This window comes from Syngnathus floridae, chromosome 21 (assembly GCF_059516105.1).
Source record: "Syngnathus floridae isolate MCC-2025c chromosome 21, RoL_Sflo_1.0, whole genome shotgun sequence".
Lineage (NCBI taxonomy): Eukaryota > Metazoa > Chordata > Actinopteri > Syngnathiformes > Syngnathidae > Syngnathus > Syngnathus floridae.
Genome location: NC_142433.1, coordinates 5,638,524 through 5,655,038, shown reverse-complemented (window position 1 = coordinate 5,655,038; position 16,515 = coordinate 5,638,524). Strand labels below are relative to the sequence as shown.

General features: G+C 49.0%; 1 protein-coding gene and 2 long non-coding RNA genes across 13 annotated transcripts; 2 read left to right on the top strand and 1 right to left on the bottom strand.

Annotated features, from left to right (window-relative positions):
• Nucleotides 1–60: 60 nt before the first annotated feature.
• On the top strand, nucleotides 61–2,249 carry LOC148380178 (uncharacterized). The gene is made up of 3 exons (XR_015855028.1): nucleotides 61–305; nucleotides 382–451; nucleotides 1,249–2,249. It is a non-coding gene; the product is annotated as an uncharacterized LOC148380178 (long non-coding RNA).
• Nucleotides 1,941–9,161, bottom strand: LOC148380177 (fibrinogen C domain-containing protein 1-B-like). Of its 11 annotated transcripts, none has more exons than XM_088365267.1 (12): nucleotides 9,106–9,161; nucleotides 8,667–8,817; nucleotides 6,895–6,968; nucleotides 6,569–6,635; nucleotides 5,596–5,693; nucleotides 5,347–5,507; nucleotides 4,274–5,034; nucleotides 4,011–4,107; nucleotides 3,794–3,924; nucleotides 3,568–3,664; nucleotides 3,325–3,489; nucleotides 1,941–3,237 (listed from the first exon to the last, which is right to left on the bottom strand). In XM_088365267.1, the coding sequence occupies exons 2-12, from the start codon at nucleotides 8,685–8,687 to the stop codon at nucleotides 2,987–2,989; spliced, it is 1,923 nt and encodes a 640-aa protein (XP_088221393.1). In that variant the 5' UTR covers nucleotides 8,688–8,817; nucleotides 9,106–9,161; the 3' UTR covers nucleotides 1,941–2,986. The 11 variants fall into 11 exon arrangements, with proteins under 11 accessions (XP_088221393.1, XP_088221395.1, XP_088221394.1 ...); XM_088365269.1 differs by lacking the exon at nucleotides 9,106–9,161 and having other exon boundaries at nucleotides 4,274–4,668; nucleotides 4,711–5,034; nucleotides 8,667–8,955; XM_088365268.1 differs by lacking the exon at nucleotides 9,106–9,161 and having other exon boundaries at nucleotides 4,274–4,938; nucleotides 4,981–5,034; nucleotides 8,667–8,937.
• LOC148380176 (uncharacterized) lies at nucleotides 5,792–10,226 on the top strand. Its single transcript, XR_015855029.1, has 3 exons — nucleotides 5,792–6,175; nucleotides 8,556–8,601; nucleotides 8,701–10,226. It is a non-coding gene; the product is annotated as an uncharacterized LOC148380176 (long non-coding RNA).
• Nucleotides 10,227–16,515: the final 6,289 nt, after the last annotated feature.

Sequence of the window (16,515 nt, the reverse complement as noted above, 5' to 3'; positions counted from 1 at the left end):
GCCATTTCCCGCAGTGAAAGTTTTCTGAAAGCTAAAAAGAAAGAAAGGGGGAAAAAAAGACTAAGAACATATGTACCTTGTATTCGTCCTGCATCAGGAGCATTCCAGGAGCTTGAAATTCGCACCTGCGTGAAGCTGGCCCCCCAGCCCACGCAAAATTGAAGGAAAATAGTCTGTTTCGTTTGCGCCTGTTTGTGCTGCAAAAAAATTCGTTTGTGCTGCTTCGGTTTTGTAGATATTCTACATTTATTTTCTAACGAGGACGTCACCCAGCCCCCCATTTTCCTCCAAATGGACCCAAAATGGTACCGTTCGTTTGTGCTGCAAAAAGTTTCGTTTGTGCTGCTACGCTTTTGCAGATATTACACATTTCATTTATAGCGATGGCGTCACCGTATGTCGTCGCAAATTTCAAGCTCCTGGAATGCTCCTGATGCAGGACGAATACAAGGTAAATATGTTCTTGGTGTTTTTTTTCTTTTTAGCTTACAGAAAACTTTCACTGCGGGAAATGGCTTTTAGTACGAGGATATTTCTGTAATTATGTTTTTATCGTGCTCATTGATTAATTCCCTTGAATACATTTGATGAAACCAAACGATAACATATCTATACAATTGTTGTTGTATGTGTGTGGACGTCAAGAAAACAATAAAGGCCAAGAACGAACAAAATCGGCAAACGGAAACTCAGCATTATACAGCTATATCTTTTTTTATACTGCCTCCTGGTGGTCGAAGAAAGCAAGCAGAAGCCCCCTTCAACAAGTTAATCATTCATCTTCCGCCTTTTCAATTGTGTAATGTCTGCAGCGTCTATAGAATACAATATTATAGAGTGCCGTTTTTCTTACTTTTTTCAGCCTTTTCATATTAAGCAGTGTTCGAGGAGCCTAGTTTGAGAAAGAATTGAAAGAATTTGAATTGTTTATATCCGTGGTCACCATGGCGAACCAAGACCACCAAAGCCCGCCGTCCACCATTGTCCCTCATACTTACAAAAAAAAAAAAAAACAAAACAAGCAAAGAGCCAATCATTATATGCTTTTGGAACCCTGTCTGCTCCCACTGTGGCATTCTGGGTGGTGCACAAATTAGCCTAGCCAAAGTCAAATCAAGTCATTGACAAAAATAAAAATAGATTTCATGAGGCTCACATGAAGAAAAAAAAATCGAAAGCAGCTTTCCAATCTTGAACATGATCTTTGATTTCAGGCCGTTTTGCACTCTGCTTTGTTCCTCTTGACAGTTCCAGGCGACCCGGCAAACCGTGACCCCTGCCAGCCCACCCCGATGATGTGAGTGCACACACGCACCCACACACACACAAGCTGACAATGCCAAAGTGCGACAGGAAAGGAGATGAGATGGAGGGGAATGGCAAAGCCCGAGCAAGGACCTGAAAGTGGATCTTCGCATCATAACCCCTGGCAGAGATGAGAGGCCTGCTGAGTAAGGTCACCTGCTACGTTCATTGTATCCGTTGTGACAAGTCGGCAGTGTGTGCGATGGACAAATAAGTCGTTTTCAAATCAGATGAGTAAAAACTGGTCAAATATTTAAAAGAAGAAAAAAAAACATATTATTCAAATTGAAGATCATTTGCCATTCTAGGAATGACTCACGTAGGTCTGACACCTACCTCGGCGTCCTTTTTACAGCGGCTTTCTCTCCCTAAGGCACGGGTGTCAAACTCAAGGCCTGGGGGCCAGACACGGCCCGCCACATCATTTTCTGCGAAAGCGTAAACAAATTGTGCTTCAAATTCGTGTGTAATTGCAAATTGTCTTCACTTTTAATATCTTCACCAGCTTTTACTCGTCTGATTTGAAAAAGTTATTTGTCCGTTTGTTTTGTAGCTTTGACTGTATGTAATGCGAGGTGCTCATACATTCCACATTGTAAAATGCACGTGAAAAAAAAAAACAATCGATCATCAAATCAAAGGATTATCAAGAGAAAGTTTAATGAATAAGGAAAAAGGTGACACATCTCAATTGTTCGTACAAACGACGGCAATTCCACTCGCCGTTTCTCATTCAAGCGAGAATGATGCCGTCGCAAACCTCTTTGGATTGTGAAGAAAAGAAAAGAAAAAAGAAAATGCAACTGAATTACACAACATAACTAAACGATGATTACGGGGACCCTTACTTTAACAGTCCTTACTCACGTGAGAATACATTCATCTATGAATAAAACATCCATATTGAATACATGTTGATGATCCATCCATCCATCCATCCATCATCCATCATCCATCCATCCATCCATCCATCCATCCATCCATCCATCCATCCATCCATCCATCCATCCATCCAACCAACCTTGTGACATCAACAACGATCAACCATGTTTAAAAATATTCAACTGAAACGACACAAAAAGGAAGAAAATGAAAGCTAACTCAATATTCAAGCAACCTAACTAAACAATGGTTATGGGTGGCTACCCTTACTTGAACAGATGTCATTGTAAAACACTCACGAACTTAACACATAATCAATCGTAGCTAACCTATGCTTATGGCCACTCCTTATGTTAACAGATGTAAGGGATTTTATGATAGCAAAGCAAAACATCCTAAAATGATCCAAAAGTGAGTGTGTGTGTGTGTGTGTGTCATTCAAAACAAGTCGTGTTTTCCGACTCAATCATTTTTGACTAACGACGGATTGACCATGTCACATCAGTCTAAATTTGGCACCGTCTGCTGGTGAAATTTTGAACTGCAACAGCGCCAAACTGCTTTTTTAAAAGAATTCATTTGGAGGAACTAACTTCCAACTAACCATTTGTCAGGTCTCTCTCGTGTCAAGCTTCTGGTGAAATTCGAAATTGCACTTGAGCCCATTTGCCCGGGCCAAATCCGACACACATTTGCGCACCGCCATCTTACTTGACGAGCGCTGCGCAAATGGGTGACGGCGGGCAGCACGCACGTGATCCCACGGGGATGCCGTTCCCAGGCTCCGCCGGCTGACCGCTCACTTTCTGGGCCGGATCTTCATCTCCACAAATCTCAGGCAGGGAAAATATGATGACTCGAAACTATACCAGATTGCATTGATATTGCTGCAGGAGCCGGTTGCCTTGTACATCCCGTTCAAGTTGGACTCGAAACAGCTCTTGTACCACCAAGCTCCCTTCCATGTATTGGCGCAATTGCCGTTGGACTCGTCTTGGTCGCGGTCTTTGGTGCTGAACTTCATCCCAGAATGGTAGGCCAATTTATCGCCTGCAAAGCACACAAACTTGCTTTTGAGCACACGCAGGCGGCGCAGGCTCTCGAGTGTGCCCCCCCCCCCCGGGCGGGAGTCGCTACCTGCATTTCCAGAGTAGCCGCTCACAAGCAGCGGGTAGCCGTCCTTCTCGTGGCCCACCGAGAAGTCGTCGTAGAGAGCGTAGTAATTGTGGCCGTCGGATGTGGTGAAGTCGATCCGCAACTGGTAAGCGCCCGAGGCCGTCAGAGCGTGGATGTTTCGCAGGCCTGCAAACACGCAAAGGCGGCGGCGTCACGTCACGCAAACCACAAAGGCTTGACAAGAAGGGTGTCTTTGTTTCCGACCGAGCCAGTGCTCTCCGGCGAGGTCTCCAAAGCCCTTTCGATAGTCGTCCCAACCCCGAAAGAAGTCGACGGAGCCGTCCTTTCTCCTCTGGATCACCTGCAAACACACACGCACAGGCACACCATCAGCGGAGCAAACGAGCATGAAGAAAAGTGCCAACTTTATTGGGGAAGGCATCACGAGGGGAACTTTGGGGTGTTTTTTTGGGGGGGGTCAGGCACTTACAGTCCAGCCTCCCCCGTCCAGGTTCATGTTGCAATAAGCCTCGAACCTGTCGGACCCAATAAAGAAGGTATGGATTCCATCTTGGAACATTCCCGGCGCCATGACCTCACTGCAGGCTCTGGGCATGAGACCTGAAGCATATAAAAAAAAAAAACATGTGAGAGCGCAAAATAGATGCCCGCTTTAAACAAAGTGGACACGCTCGCTCGCTAGCGACCTTGCTTGCTAAGCGTGAGCTGATCCACCACCTTCTGCTGCAGGCTAGACAAAGCCAAACTGAAGTTATGTAACTCCTTGGTCTCTTGTGACAGCTCCTGCGCACCAAGCGTTTGAAAGAACTGAAATGAGATCTCCAACTGGGACACTTTGTTTGCATCTTTCAACAATACTTTTGTTCTTATTCAAAGGAGATAGTAGTTTGTGTGTAAGAGGAGGGAGGGAGGGAGGGAGGGACGTTAAGTCCTGAAATGTCCACCTCACCTGAGACATGTTCTTGTAGTCCGTCTCCAGGTCTTTCAGTGTCTCATTCAGAAGGTCTTTGTTGCTGCGAATCTCCTCCCAGACTTTGGCCAGCAGGCTCTGACTCGCCTCCAGGTCGCTGCGAATCGCGGTGTGACTCGCCTTCAGCTCTGCCAATGCCGTCTGACCTGCCTTCAGCTCTGCCAATGCGATCTGACCTGCCTCCTGACGTGCCTTCAGCTCTGCCAATGCGGTCTGACCTGCCTCCTGACCTGCCTTCAGCTCTGCCAATGCCATCTGACCTGCCTTCAGCTCTACCAATGCGGTCTGACCTGCCTCCTGACGTGCCTTCAGCTCTGCCAATGCGGTCTGACCTGCCTCCTGACCTGCCTTCAGCTCTGCCAATGCGGTCTGACCTGCCTCCTGACGTGCCTTCAGCTCTGTCAATGCGGTCTGACCTGCCTCCTGACCTGCCTTCAGCTCTGCCAATGCCGTCTGACCTGCCTCCTGACCTGCCTTCAGCTCTGCCAATGCAGTCTGACCTGCCTTCAGCTCTGCCAATGCCTCCTGACCTGCCTTCAGCTCTACCAATGCGGTCTGACCTGCCTCCTGACGTGCCTTCAGCTCTGCCAATGCGGTCTGACCTGCCTCCTGACCTGCCTTCAGCTCTGCCAATGCGGTCTGACCTGCCTCCTGACGTGCCTTCAGCTCTACCAATGCGGTCTGACCTGCCTCCTGACGTGCCTTCAGCTCTGCCAATGCGGTCTGACCTGCCTCCTGACCTGCCTTCAGCTCTGCCAATGCGGTCTGACCTGCCTCCTGACCTGCCTTCAGCTCTGCCAATGCGGTCTGACCTGCCTTCAGCTCTGCCAATGCGGTCTGACCTGCCTCCTGACCTGCCTTCAGCTCTACCAATGCGGTCTGACCTGCCTCCTGACGTGCCTTCAGCTCTGCCAATGCGGTCTGACCTGCCTCCTGACCTGCCTTCAGCTCTGTCAATGCGGTCTGACCTGCCTCCTGACCTGCCTTCAGCTCTGCCAATGCCGTCTGACCTGCCTCCTGACCTGCCTTCAGCTCTGCCAATGCAGTCTGACCTGCCTTCAGCTCTGCCAATGCCTCCTGACCTGCCTTCAGCTTTGCCAATGCGGTCTGCAGCGCCGCCCAGTGGCAGGCTAAGTCGCTGCAGTTGTGGTCCGGGATGCTGTTGGGCAAAGTCGCCACCAGCGCGCCCAGCTCTTTGACGATGTCCTTTGGCCTTGGAACACATAAAGGGTATACATGAAGCTGCCATCCTTGGTGAGGAATGTAACTTGTGGCGGTCAAGTGCCTGCGTGCGTGCGTACCTGTTCAAGTGGAAGAAGACGATGTTTTGGATGACAAGCACGACCAAGAGGAGCGTCGGGACCACCACCAGAATGGAGCCCCAGCGTATCTGAACAAACTGAGCGCAAACGTCGTCAGAGGCGGCGGCGGCGGCGTCTCTCTCTCTCTCTCTCTCTCTCTCTCTCTCCCCCCCCCCCCCCCCCCCCCCCGACGGAGCGAACGACTTGCTCAACTCGACCAAGGCATTAGTCAAGCGCGTGCGCGTCCGATGCGTACCTTGGGCTTTGGTGGTTCGCCGATCAGTTTGTGGGTGCTTTGGTTCATCTCGAACCACTTGTCATTTGCCATTTTGTGCTCTCCTTCTATTCTTGCTTATTCCGTACGAATGTCCCGAGCTTGTTTGTTCTGCGTGCGTCTAATGCCGTATTTTGTGTTTAGCCAAGTGACGTGAAGTTTTCTTTCCACTTGACGTTGGTTTTGACCTTGTTTGCGGCAACGAGATGGGGCTCGGTCGGTACATTATTGCGAGAGAGCGCGAAAGCCCGACAGAAAAGGAACGGGCTGTACACAACACAGAATGCGACGCCGAGCAAGTTCAAGGTCTCATTGACAATATTTCATTGATTGATTGATCGGTCTTTATCTATCTATCTATCTATCTATCTATCTATCTATCTATCTATCTATCTATCTATCTATCTATCTATCTATCTATCTATCTATCTATCTATCTATCTATCTATTTTTTCATTCATCTGTACATGTACTTTTGGACTGATGGATTCATTCCTGTATTTCCTCATTTATTTATTAGACACTATTAGATTACTAGACTCTTGAAAAATTAGAGGGAACATTGGTGCCGACACCGTGAGTTTGATTCCCACGTTTGACGCTCTGAACGTGTGTGTGTGTGTGGGAGTGAGAGAGTGACCAAAAACAAAAAGCGCATGTGTATATGAGTGTGCAAGGAACAATAAAGAGGAGCAATACCAAACGCCACCACGGTGTGGTGTCTTGTCTCCGATTAGATGGACGTTGAAACGGCAAACCCAACCGACTGGAACACAAACAAAGACAAGAGCTCTAAAGCTGAGGAGAAAGCCAGCCAAGGCAAAGCCATGTAACGTGGCGAGCCCGGCGCTATTTCAGAAAAAAAGGACGGCAAACGGCCAAACGGCAGCAGACTTTGTCGTCGAGTAAGCATAACAATACATTTGATTGATAAGGCGCCTTTCAAAGCACTCAAGGTCGCCGTACAGACATAAAATAGCGTTAAAAAAAAAGACTGGAGTAGAGTGATGGATAAGATGACTCACGTCTCTGACTGGCCGACGGCCACAGGCAAAGATGCTCCTCCGGACACGCCGTCGTCAGTGGTCGCGGAACGGTCCTAAGTCCAGAAGAGGGACAAAGGTGTGAATTCAAATGGCGGAAGTTAGACTATTTGCAGTCTTGTACGCTGTTATCAAAGAAGTTAAAAGACTTCTGAAGACATATTGACAGTATTGTATACCTTGTTACAAAAAGTGGTTATAATAACAATAAAGCAACAGGATGTTGACTTCTGCTACGGTCAATTGTGACCACTAGAGGTCCCTGGTTAACCAAGGTTAACAACGGAACGTCGCATCTCCGTGTGTTACACGCGCGCACACTCACCGTTCTACGTTACACGTGCTTATAGATAATAAATTGAGTTGGAAAGCACATATAATGTATATCCAAGCAAAAATTTCCAAATCACTAGCAGTATCGTATAAAGTAAAAGACCTTATAATTCAGTCATCATTACATTCCTTGTACTGCTCCTTCGTACTCCCATACATCATTTACTGTGTGGAGGTGTGGGACAATACATACAAAACAAACACAGATCCAATCTTTATTTATTAAACTGATATTTAAAAACAAAGCATTACGACTTATAAATAATGCTGATCATCGAGAACCATCTAAACCCTCTTTTTATTATACTGAACTCACTGAAATACGACGACCTAGTCGACTTCAAAACCGTCCAACTCATGTACAAAATAAGAAATAATCAATTGCCAAACAGTATCCAGAGGTTGTTTGAGTGGAGGGAAATTTATTTAAGGGGAACACTTATGTTTATTTGTTGAGAACAAACTTAGTTACATTGTATAACAGTTAGAGGTGTGGAATTACGGAACAGCGGCAGTGAAGAACTAAAGAACCTTACTGAAGTTTAAAAAAAAAATGTCTAAGGACAAAATGTTGACGGGATACCCTAATATGCCGTGAAGTTGTTTAAGTTGCTTTTGTATTTATTTATTTGATATATTTGACGATGGTCAAATCTTGACCGAATCAAAGACATATGTAGTTACAAGGGGAAGAGTCAGATAAGCTTAGGCTACCTTCTCCTCCCTTTTGAACAAACATGAATTTACTACAAAGGGAAAATTATAATGCAATATCAATTTCTTCTTTTTTGATCTTCTATTGTACTATGGAGTTATCATTTTCTGTGTTTTTTACTTTTTTCTTGTATTTCTTTTCATGTTCGAAATGAACAAACCAACCAAACAAAAACGTTAACGTTTCGCTAACGTTGGTGACTCATGTTTACATTTTCAATATTGATACAATATTCTCTGCATGTTGTTTATACTATTATTGTACTATTTACGTGTATGAAACCATTTTGGAATGTTCTAATCATAAAGTATCCACTTAAAAGCTTTCATGTACATTGATTGACACGCAGAATAAATGTACGGTTGAGAGGGTGCGGTCACGCAACGGCGGCCCTGCCACTAGGCAGACGAGGCCAAAAAGATCTCTTTTTTTATTCTCCCCTTCAAAGTTGTTCTAACTCATATCAATATTGGGTTCAAAGGATCAAATAAAACGGAGGCTGCCTTTTCTGAATGATATCAAAATATCCATTGATATGAGTTTGGTCAACTTAGAAAGACAATGGTCATTAAAAGATGTTTTTGTTCTTTTTTAGGCCGAGTATAAGGGCTGCCTTTGAAGAAACCGATCAAGCTTCCGAAGTGCTGACCAAAGTTTTGATAGTCGCACACACGCACGCATGCACTATAAATTATGGAATTACAACCTGCATGTTCTGAAGTTCCATCTCTCCTTTGCAGTCGTCGGGTCAGCGTCTTGACGGCAGCAGACGAAGGCTGGTGGCAGTGTCCTTAACAACAGTTGGCTCCAAAATGACACACGCACCTTGAGACCAAAACGGCCTGGGCGTCACTGAGCTGGAAACATTTGGCATCAACAGCATGTGGTCAGAAAAAATTCTTCAAGGGAATTGAAGAAAACGAAACCTAACTCTCTTGCACACGCATGCACACGCATGCACACACACACACACACACACACACACACACACACACACACACACACACACACACACACACACACACACACACACACACACAGTCATGCACGCACGCACGCACGCGCACACACACACGCACACGCAAGAAGAAGAAAATGGTGGAATCGGTAAAATTCCAATTGACGGCGAGGAAACAATAAATGACCTTATATGGAGCCAAGACCACCTGTGCGTCACTGTGCTGGAAACGAGGGAAGAGGCGGAGAAAAGAATACGAAACTTAACTCCCAGACACAGCGATATTCATTAAGGAAACCTTGGTTCTCAAATTGATACTTTTCTTGTGATGTTGGCAAAATAGCTTTGGTATTTGCCTCTTGCCGATTGATGCCTGGATGCAGGCAAGTGCCACCCACGTCGAAGGGAGCCGGACGGTCATTTCGCTGCTCTCTTGCATTGTCGCTGAAGAAGGAAAAAGAATTTTCTTTCATGAGATAGATCATCACCAAACAGTTTGGAGATGCTGAATCATTTCAGGGAGTGTACAGTCAGTCCACGTGCTGCCTGCCACTTGGCCAGGCAAGCTTGTTTTTTTTTTTTTTACTCAAGTGCGGCCCACGTCAAAAGAGTCCACTTCCAACTTTTCCTGTTTTTTGTTGGGTCTTTTCTTTGAACTAGCAAAGGAGGACATGTTGGAATTTCACACCTCATAAAACAAAGCTACGGAATCATCTCAGTGACTATCAGGTCCTCTCCGCCCACTGGCTGGCTCGCTCCTCAGCAACCTTGGAAGAGCGCGTTCCCGCGGAGACCCACGTCTTTGCCCCGACGGAACGCGATATTACTTGGGCCACCTTTGTCCAGACTTTGGACACCACTTGGATTTCATTGGGGACGGGAAAGAGGGGAAGCGAGCATGTTTTGAAAAACATATTTGTGAGCTTTGCGCACTCGGCAGCATCATCCTGCAAAGCAGGGGTGTTTTTGCAAAGAGGGCCAGATTTAATAAAGTGAAGGGGCCCGGCCGGGGCCAATAGTTTTTTTCAGACATTTTTGAACGACAAACATTTCATGCAAATACACACTGTTCTAAAACAAATTTCATTGTCACAATTGTTTTTATTTTTCAAATGACAAAATAACAAAATATAAGCTATTCAGGCAGATGTGAACCACTCTAAAAACACAAATTCTGCCTGAAGAGTCAGATAACATATAACAAACGGTTTGAAATACCTTACATGAGTTTAAAATTATTTTTTCCTCATGAACATTTTAAACAAGAGTTATAAGTAATGCAAATCTGTCTGTTATTATTAAAACTTAAAACAAGTGAGTTTTGCTCTTGTCATTTAATAGCTTGTGTCATGTCTACAGGTTTATAACATCAACAGTATTAACATGGCCACTCATTAATGTTTAATATTAAGTAATATTTAATTTCTATTTCATTTTAACTCACAGCCCCGCGTGAAGAATCGCTCCTGTGATGCCATGTTGAGTCTACTAGTGTCTCTTTGGTTGAAATGCTTAATTAACCCGGCTCTGCCCAAAATTTTTTTTCTAAAAAGGTGCACATTTTCTGGGTCCTGAGGTGTCCCTAAGTATGAATACGCCACGCTTTTTTGTTTATGGCGTTGCGTACACAAGATATGCTGCATCTATATATAGACTATGGGCTGATACGTGCACAAAAATCGGAGCATTCTGACGATTTACAAGTGTAACGTGATGTAATTTATTTGAATGTTCAGAGTTAGTTGTGTTTTACACGTAACAGCTGTCTGCAACATGAAAGGGACCATTTCTGCAATTTTCAATGGGCATGCATGTGCAACGCCTCCAGTCAACAGCGGCCGTCATCCCCAGGGTACGGGGACCAGTCGTAAGAAAATGCCGAAGTTTCTATGAACACAGGTTGGCTTTCACAGCCGTATTTATTGGCAAGAAACTTTCTGGGAAAACGGTACAAAACCATGGTACAATAAGCGCAGTGGACTGAAGATTGCGGTACCATAAACGCAGTGGACGGCCGTGATTTGTAACTCAGCAGTGATCATGTTCAGCCTTGCGCCGCCACTTCTGGTCAGAAAACGGATCACGCGACCGGTGCTTCTCACACATTCTGTTCCGGCTGGTGGTAACCACGGAAACACTTCATGCACAGTGCCACGCGGCACTTGGAGCACGCACTGGACGGACGCGATTTGCAAGTTGGCAGTGCGCACTTTCGGCCTTGCTCCGCCACTTCCGGCCAGTGCTCCATGCCGTCGAAGCGCGAGTCATCGGCAACTGCGCACAGCCGTGGTCTGCCCACTCTCCGAGCTCGAGTGACGCCTGGTGCTGCAAGCAGAGTTCGGGCCACCTTGCGTCGGAAGTCCAGCAGAGACATCCCGCGATGCTCATCCAGCCGGTGCAGCACCCATGCCTTGAAGACGGCCGCGTCCAGCATCCAGGTGAATATCGGTCACCACCACTTCTTCCAGTGCATGTTGATGCGATAGAGCCCGATGCTCTGGTCCGTGCCGCCCATGCTGCGGTTGTACAGCTGGACAACAAATGGCTGGTCTACTGCCACCTTCATCTTCTCCTTCGCTGACCAGCGTGACGCCTTCTGCAGAGGATGCTCGGCGGCGAGGGTGGAGGCGAGAGTGGAGGCGATGGTGACCACGGCGTTATCCTTCCACCGAGTGAGCGCAATCTTGTTTGCCGTGTCGTACACGACAGACAAGATTTGGTGTCTTCCAAAATATTCAATCAATGCCTCGTCCAGATCAACATTGCAGTCCATTGGATACGCCTCCCTGAACCGAGCGTTGAGGATGTCCATCATGGGACGCAGCTTTGTCATCCGGTCGCTGAGGTTCAGGTCCGCGTTGTCGGCGCAGTGAATGTAGCGGATGATCTCCTCGAACCTGTTGCGTGATATGGCCCCAGCGACGAGGGCGCACTGGAGATCTTCATCTGTGCTCCAGTCGTGTCGGCGACTGGGGAGAGAGTGGTAACCCGAGAGCACCAAGATCCCCAACACGTGCATCAATTCTCCGATGGTGAGCTGGAAGTTGGAGTCAGTCACCTTGGTCTCTTGAACAAGGTGAAGATATACATCAAAAAGGAAGAAGTCCAGCTTCTGATTTGCGCTCCTTCCGACGACAATCGTGGGGGCGGCGAGAGGTCTGGCGTCTGGGAATTTGTCAGGCGCAGACTCCACACTGATGACGGGGGGGAGCAATGAATATTTCATCCACAGCTGCGTCTTCATCTTCACCTTCGATTGCATTGAGGACATCCAGCACCGATTTTGTACCCATAGACGCCCAGAGTCTATATATAGATGTTTTGCATAAAATAATACATGGAGGAAATACGTCAGGGCGAATCATAACTGCAATCACATCAGTCAATAACCATTATATGATAATTGTTCCCTAAAAGTTTCACCCCTCTATCTCGAGTCTATCATAATATCCTGGAGCTCACTTTTGATCATGTTCCATCGTGAATCGCAACCGTCCGGCTTCATTCACCTACCACGACTGACTCATACACTGGGCAGATGGCGGCGATTCCGGTTTCGACAGGTCAAAAACTGGTTATAACTGTATACAACTGGCACGAATGCTGGTCGTCATTTGAGGACGACAGACGTTACGGAAATTGGAGCATCTATATATAGACTATGGGCAGAATTAAACAAGGCAAGTGTCTCTTTAGAAATGAGACAAACAATTGCCTTGATTTTCAGCGAGCAAGTATTGTCATTCCCATTTCTCTTGAAAGCGTCAACTGTCGCCATGGCAGAAATGAGCGGCGAGGGGTGGTGCTGCCACCCTTTGGTAATAGGAGGGATTACAGGTCCAAGTTTCTTTTCCATCCATTCATCCATCTTCTTCCGCTTATTCGGGGTCGGGTCGCGAGGGCAGCAGCTTTAGGAGGGACTCCCAGACTTCCCTCTCCCCAGCCACTTCATCCAGCTCATCCCGGGGGATCCCAAGGCATTCCCAGGCCAGCTGAGAGACATAGTCTCTCCAGCGCGTCCTGGGTCGTCCCCGGGGTCTCCTACCGGTGGGACATGCCCGGAACACCTCCCCAGGGAGGCGTCCAGGAGGCATCCTGATAAGATGCCCGAGCCACCTCATCTGGCTCCTCTCAACGTGGAGGAGGAGCGACTCTACTCCGAGTCTCTCCCGGATGACCGAGCTTCTCACCCTATCTCTAAGGGAGAGCCCGGACATCCTGCGGAGAAAACTCATTTCGGCCGCTTGTATCCGGGATCTCGTTCTTTCGGTCACGACCCATAGCTCGTGACCATAGGTGAGGGTAGGAGCCTAAATCGACCGGTAAATTGAGAGCTTTGCCTTTTGGCTCAGCTCTCTCTTCACCACAACGGACCGGTACAGGGTCCGCATTACTGCCGACGCTGCACCGATCCGCCTGTCGATCTCGCGCTCCATCCTCCCCTCACTCGTGAACAAGACTCCAAGATACTTGAACTCCTCCACTTGGGGCAGGATCTCATCCCCGATCCGAAGAGGGCATTCCACCCTTTTCCGATCGAGGACCATGGACTCGGATTTGGAGGTGCTGACCCTCATCCCGACCGCTTCACACTCGGCTGCGAACCGTTCCAGCGAGAGCTGGAGATCACGGCCTGAAGAAGCCAACAGCACCACGTCATCTGCAAAAAGCAGAAACGCGACGCTGAGGTCCCCAAACCAGACCCCCTCAACGCCTCGGCTGCGCCTAGAAATTCTGTCCATGAAAATTATGAACAGAATCGGTGACAAAGGGCAGCCTTGGCGGAGTCCAATCCTCACTGGGAACGAATCCGACTTACTGCCGGAAATGCGGACCAGACTCTGGCATCGGTGATTCAGGGACCGAACCGCCCTTATCAGTTGGCTCGGCACCCGTACTCCCGAAGCACCCTCCACAGAACCTCCCGAGGGACACGGTCGAACGCCTTCTCCAAGTCAACAAAACACATGTGGACTGGTTGGGCGAACTCCCATGCACCCTCGAGGATCCTGCCGAGGGTGTAGAGCTGGTCCACTGTTCCACGGCCAGGACGAAAGTCACACTGCTCCTCCTGAATCCAAGGTTCGACCTCCCGACGGACCCTCCTCTCCAGCACCCCTGAATAGACCTTACCAGGAAGGCTGAGGAGTGTAATTCCCCTGTAATTGGAACACACCCTCCGGTCCCAATTCTTAAAGAGGGGAACCACCACCCCTGTCTGCCTCCGGGCGGATCTCATCCACCCCCAGGGCCTTGCCACCGAGGACTTTTTTAACTACCTCAGTGACTTCGACCCCAGAGTCTCCAGGCCCTGCTTCCTCAATGGAAGGCTTGTAGGTGGAATTGAGGAGGTCTTCGAAGTATTCGCCCCACCGACTCACGACGTCCCGAGTCGAGGTCAGCAGCACGCCATCCCCACTGTAAACAGTGTTGACGTTGCACTGCTTCCCCCTCCTGAGACGCTGGATGGTGGACCAGAATTTCCTCGAAGCCGTCCGAAAGTCATTCTCCATGGCCTCACCAAACTCCTCCCACGCCCGGGTTTTTGCCTCAGCAACCGCCGAAGCCGCGTTCCGCTTGGCCATCCGGTACCTGTCAGCTGCCTCCGGAGTCCCGCAGGCCAAAACGGCCCGATAGGACTCCTTCTTCAGCTTGACGGCATCCCTTACCGCCGGTGTCCACCAGCGGGTTCGAGGATTGCCGCCACGACAGGCACCGAAGACCTTACGGCCACAGCTCCGGTCGGCTGCCTCAACAATGGAGGCGCGGAACATGGTCCACTCAGACTCAATGTCCCCCGCCTCCCCCGGGACGTGGGAAAAGCTCTGCCGGAGGTGGGAGTTGAAGCTCTTCCTGACAGGAGATTCTGCCAGACGTTCCCAGCAGACCCTCACAGAGCATTTGGGTCTGCCAGGTTGGACCGGCATCTTCCCCCACCATCGGAGCCAACCCACCACCAGGTGGTGATCAGTTGACAGCTCCGCCCCTCTCTTCGCCCGAGTGTCCAAAACATGTGGCCGCAAATCCGATGACACGACTACAAAGTCGATCATCGAACTGCGGCCTAGGGTGTCCTGGTGCCAAGTGCACACATGCACACCCTTATGCTTGAACATGGTGTTCATTATTGAAAATCCGTGTTGAGCACAGAAGTCCAACAATAGAACACCGCTCGGGTTCAGATTGGGGGGGCCGTTCCTCCCAATCACCCCCTTCCAGGTCTCACTGTCATTGCCCACATGAGCATTGACGTCACCCAGTAGAACGATGGAGTCCCCAGAAGGAGCGCTCTCCAGCACTTCCTCCAGGGACCCCAAGAAGGGTGGGTACTCTGAGCTGCCGTTTGGTGCATAGACACAAACAACAGTCAGGACCCGTCCCCCCACCCGAAGGCGGAGGGAGGCTACCCTCTCGTTCACCGGGGTGAACCCCAATGTGCAGGCGCCTAGCCGGGGGGCAATAAGTATACCCACACCTGTTCGACGCCTCTCACCGTGGGCAACTCCAGAGTGGAAGAGAGTCCAGCCCCTCTCGAGAGGGCTTGTACCGTAACCCAAACTGTGCGTGGAGACTAGTCCGACTATATCTAGTCGGAATTTTTCTGCCTCGCACACCAGCTCGGGCTCCTTTCCAGCCAGAGAGGTGACATTCCATGTCCCAAGAGCCAGCTTCTGCAGCCGGGGATCAGACCGCCAAGGTCCCTGCCTCTGGCTGCCGCCCAGCTCACATTGCACCCGACCCCTTCGGCCCATCCCACAGGTGGTGAGCCCATGGATAGGGGGACCCACATTTCCTTTTCAGGCTATGCCCGGCCGGGCCCCATGGGCGAAGGCCCGGCCACCAGACGCTCGCCTTCGAGCCCCGCCTCGAGGCCTGGCTCCAGAGGGAGGCCCCGTTGACCTGCGTCCGGGCGAGGGAAAACGAAGTCCATTTATTTCAATCATCATAAGGGGCTTCTGTGAGCCGTGCTTTGTCTGGCCCCTCACCTAGGACCTGTTTGCCATGGGTGACCCTACCAGGGGCATGAAGCCCCCGACAACATGGCTCCTAGGATCATAGGGGCACGCAAACCCCTCCACCACGATAAGGTGACGACTCACGGAGGGGCAAGTTTCTTTTTTTTTTTATATTCAGTTTGACAATGCGGGCCATATGAAATCTGATAGTGGGCCGGATTTGGCCCGCGGGCCGGACTTTGAATATGCCTGCCGTAGTGGTTGTTTTGAGTTCACTTGGCGCTGCTGTTCTCCCCAAAACACTTGTGCTTCTTGACCTGGAACTTGAAGGGGAATCGCTTGTCGCACACGGTGCAGCTGAAGGGTTTCTCACCCGTGTGTCGCCGCTTGTGCTTGCCCAGGGTGGCGCTGTCGCTGAAGCTGGTGTTGCAGATGGAGCAGGTGAAGGGTTTCTCTCCGGTGTGCGTCCTCGTGTGTTTGATCAGATCGCCTCTTAAGGCTTAAGACACTGATTTGCGTAACCATGTGAATCGATGGTGTGGTGGATGCTTATAATTGCTCTGTCGCCCTCTTGTGGTGAATGCCTGAAGCACATGCTTAATTCATTATAAACATAAATATATACATTCAGCCACATGTAC

Excerpts from the sequence above, each read along its gene's own strand:
- LOC148380177 (XM_088365267.1), bottom strand. The coding sequence starts at position 8,687 with ATGGAACTTCAGAACATGCAG. Across the intron at positions 3,490-3,567 it reads CGCCGGAGAGCACTGGCTCG|GCCTGCGAAACATCCACGCT; the intron begins GTCGGAAACAAA and ends GCGTGTTTGCAG. Across the intron at positions 3,238-3,324 it reads CGGCTACTCTGGAAATGCAG|GCGATAAATTGGCCTACCAT; the intron begins GTAGCGACTCCC and ends TGTGCTTTGCAG.